The sequence below is a fragment of the Erinaceus europaeus genome, chromosome 14, assembly GCF_950295315.1.
Source record: "Erinaceus europaeus chromosome 14, mEriEur2.1, whole genome shotgun sequence".
NCBI lineage: Eukaryota > Metazoa > Chordata > Mammalia > Eulipotyphla > Erinaceidae > Erinaceus > Erinaceus europaeus.
Genome location: NC_080175.1, coordinates 44419615 through 44423572, shown reverse-complemented (window position 1 = coordinate 44423572; position 3958 = coordinate 44419615). Strand labels below are relative to the sequence as shown.

The following is a 3958-nucleotide window of genomic DNA, read 5'->3' as shown; positions in this document are numbered from 1 at the left end:
CACTGCCTGCTGAGAAGCATGACACAAAATCCACATTTATGATAGAGAAGATTCCGCTCCAATTATGGACAGGTCCCTTCCTGTCAGTACCCAGAGGATCTAGGGCTAAGTCCACAAAGGCTCCACCTTCTTCCCCATTCTTCACCAGATGCTCCCCTGCAGCCACACAGGGTCACTGCCAGTCCTTGCTGGGGCAGTCACACAACAGTACCCTTTTGAACCCCTGTCCCTCAGTGCTAGGGCCCTCTTCAAGGGGCTGGAAAGCAGGCAGTTCCCCCAGGCCAGGGTGCTCCCAAGCCCACTAGGCGCCCTGCCTCAGGACTCAGGGCTCCTGGGGTCCCATCCCGGGCTGGACGCTGGCCCAGCTGCCAGGTCCCTATCCTGCGCCTCCTCGCAGGCCCAGGGAGAGTAAGAGAGGATGGTGAAGCCCTTCTTGAGCAGGGCCGGGCCAGCAGGCACCAGCTCTGCACTGCGGCCCCCAGGGGGGCTCTCCAGGAGGCTGAGCTGCCAGTGCTGCAGGTCATGCTCCTGGGGGGAGTCCAGGGGCTGTATGATACACATCTCCGCGGGCTCCAGCAGCAGCCTCCAGCCCGGGCCTGGGGTGGCCAGGGCGCAGCAGGGCCTCATCTTGCGCAGGTACATGGCCTCACAGCAGCCCAGCAGGGAGAAGAACTGCAGGCCCAGCAGCCAGGCCTTGGCCTCTGCGGGATCCCCGGCCTGGCTGGCACCCAGCTCCAGCACCATGGGCTCCCCCGGAACCAGGTCTGACCTGATGAAACCCTGCCAGGGCAGAGGGGGGCTGGGCCAGTGCACACAGGAGCCAGACCCCCAGAGTCTCCAGGGCAGGCCCTGCATCCAGTCAGCGTCCTCAGGGCCCCGGCCCAGGGGCACCACCTCCTGTGGCTCCAGCTCAGTGGGCACAGACTCCTGCTCGGGGTCCTGCTGTTCTGCGTCCCCATCCTCAGCCACTCCCAGCTCAGAGGGCCCCGGCTCCGGGTCCCAGTCTTCATCCTCCCAGCCCTCTGACTCCAGCAAGTCCTGCAGGTCCAGGAAGGCGGCCTGGAAGCAGGCAAAGCACAGCCTCAGCTGGTCACCATGCTGCAGCTGGTACATCCAGGCCGCGTGTAGCTGGGACATGCCCTCCTGTGTGTGCCTCGGGCTCACCGGGGGACACATGGCACTGAATGGCTCTGGAGGGTGACAACACTTGGGCTGGAGCTGGAGCTGGAGCTGGAACTGGAGCTGGAGCTGGAGCTGGAGCTGGAGGGGTCTGACCTATGGGAGGGGGTGTCAGGAGCTGAAGTGGGGGGTGGGGATAGGAGAGAGGTGAGGGGGAGATGTTTCTGGTGCTGGGGTAGGAGGGGGCGGTTTGGGGAGGAGGAAGGGGTGGTAGAGAAGGAGGAAGAGGAAGAAGAGCAGGGCGGTTGGGCACAATTCTATGGAGCCCTTGTGAGGTTGGGAAGCTTCTGGAAAGGTCTGCAGCTCCTGCACTCACTCTCTGAGGTGCTGCAAGGGAAAGGAGATGAGGTTAGGCTGCCCCCTAGCAGGCAGGAGGGACCAGCCAGCTGCATGGAGGTGACTCACACCTGCACCCCCTGACCTCTGCCTATGATGGCTGAAGAACCAGGAGACAACACCCTCCCCTCCCCACCCGACCTCGGGGTCCTCCCACCCACCCTCAGGGACCCCAGCACCTAGTCAGTCTTGCTGGACAGAATCTGACAGCATGTGGAGAACCTGACAGAGACTGAGAGAACCCAATGGCCAGACGGAATCCAGTTAAACCTGCTGTTACCTGAGAGAAACTGACCCAACCTGACAGAAACAGTCCAAGTCTGAGAGAACTTGGGGGAGTCTAACAACCTGAGGGAATATTCCTGACAGAATATTTTAGAACCCAAGAAACCTGAGAGGACACAACAGAGCTTGACAGAGCCTGAGAGATTCTGACAAAACAGGACGGAACCTGAGAGAATCTGATGGGACAGGACAGAACCTGACCACATCTAGTAGAACATTAGAGGGTCTGACAAATCTGACAGAACCTAAAGGGATCTGACAGAACCTGACACAGCTTCATGTTACTTGATTACACCTGACGGAGGCAAACAAAACCTGAGGGAATCTGACAGAACCCAACCAAAACTGAGAAAACCTAATAGAACAGGTCCAAACCTGAGAGAAACTGGGAGAATCTGACAGAACATGAGAGAATCTGAAGGAAGCTGAGAGGGCCTGGTGCAACTTGAAAGAATCTGATAAAATACGACACAATCTAATCAAATCTGAGGGGACTTTAAAGAACGTGACAGAGAGAAATTTATAGTACCTGACAAAATAGGATGTGACTTGACAGAACCTGGTGGAGCCAAATAGAACCTGATGTTACCTGACCAAACCTGACAGGATCTGTCCAAACCTGAGAGAACTTGAGGGAGTCTAACAACCTGAGAAAATCTGACAGAATATCATGGGACCTGGCAGAGAACCTACAGGATGTAACAGAACTTGACAGAATCTGAAGAAGGAACCTGAAGGAATCTGACAAGACATGATGGAACCTGCCAGGACCTGACCAGGTCTGACAGAACATTAGAGAACCTGACAAACCTGGGAGAACCTTGGAGAACCTGATGGCACCTGACAGGCCTTCACAGAGCCTGATGTTACTTGATAGAACTTCACAGAACCCGAGAGAATTTAACAGATCCTGATGGAGACTAACAGAACCTCATAGGACCTGGGTAAACCTGCGATAGCCTGATCAAGACTGAGAGGACATGCCAAAATCTGACAGAACCTGTCTGAACCTGACCAAAACTGATAGAACCTGTCCGAGCCTGTCCAAGCCTGACAGAACCTGACCCAAACTGAAAGAACTTGACAGAATCTGTCTAAACCTGACAGAACCTGGGGAAATCTGACAGAACCCAAAAGAATCTGACAGCTTATGGACCCTGAGAAACTTGAGAGAACCCAAGGGAAGCTCAGTGAACAGAACAGAACAGAACAGAACAGAACTTGGCAGAAACTGCCCAGAACTGACAGGACCTGACAGACCTGGCAGACTCTCCTTGACCCAAGCTGAGCCCCAGGCCTGAGGCCATGTAGGGGGGACTCTGGCCCTCAGCTTCTTGATGCTCCTCTCCTCAGACCCAGGTCCCTCACAGGCCTGGCGCCTCCCTCCTGTGGGCACCGGGAAAGGATGGTACAGAGCCCACCTGGGAATATAAAGGGCCATTTCCCATGATGCCCTGTGTTCATCTGCATATTTCCCATGAGCCTCAGTCCACCAGGAAGAGGAAGTGCTGAGTCCTGCCTCCTCTAGGAGAGCTTCCAGCATCCAGGAGGGCAGGCTGGAGACTTGTAAAACTGGTCTGGGATCAGGGGAGGATGAGGGTGTTGGACAGGCCTCATCTGTTCTTTGTGGGTCCTGGGTGACCTACCTGGTGAGGTCCTGTACTGTGGTGTAAAGTGGATTTTTTTCCTGCTGTTTTCTGGTGAGGAATCCTTGAGGATCCAGAAATGCTAGGGGGTCAGGTTTTACCTTTCAACATACTCCCTCCTTTTGTGACTCATCTCTTCACTGTTTGCAGTGTAGATGTGATAAAAAAAAAATTCAGTTTCTCCTCAAGAAAAATTTACTTTTGGGTTTGGAAAAAACTTTAGGGCTGGGATGGTGGTGCATCTGATAGAGCACACAGAATATCATGTGCAATGATCTGGGTTTAAGCTTTTCCCAGTTGCAGGGGTGAAGCTTCACATGTTGTGGAATGGTGCTGCATATGTCTCTCTTTCTTCCCCTCTCTCCTCCTTTCTTTTGCTCTGTAGTTCTGCCAGGGTCCAGCCCCAGCAGGTAGTTAGGGTATCCTGGAGGAGGAGGGGCTTCAGCGAAGAATGAAGAATGAGAGATGCTGAATGAAGAATGAGTTGATGCTGAATCAAGCTCAAGCAGACT

At 54.7% G+C, this 3958-nt stretch overlaps 1 protein-coding gene across 1 annotated transcript; it reads right to left on the bottom strand.

The window, feature by feature from the left end:
* Positions 1 to 315: 315 nt before the first annotated feature.
* LOC103114775 (testis-expressed protein 19.2-like) lies at positions 316 to 3195 on the bottom strand. The gene is made up of 2 exons (XM_007524501.2): positions 3061 to 3195; positions 316 to 1506 (listed from the first exon to the last, which is right to left on the bottom strand). The coding sequence occupies exon 2, from the start codon at positions 1174 to 1176 to the stop codon at positions 316 to 318; it is 861 nt and encodes a 286-aa protein (XP_007524563.2). The 5' UTR covers positions 1177 to 1506; positions 3061 to 3195.
* Positions 3196 to 3958: the final 763 nt, after the last annotated feature.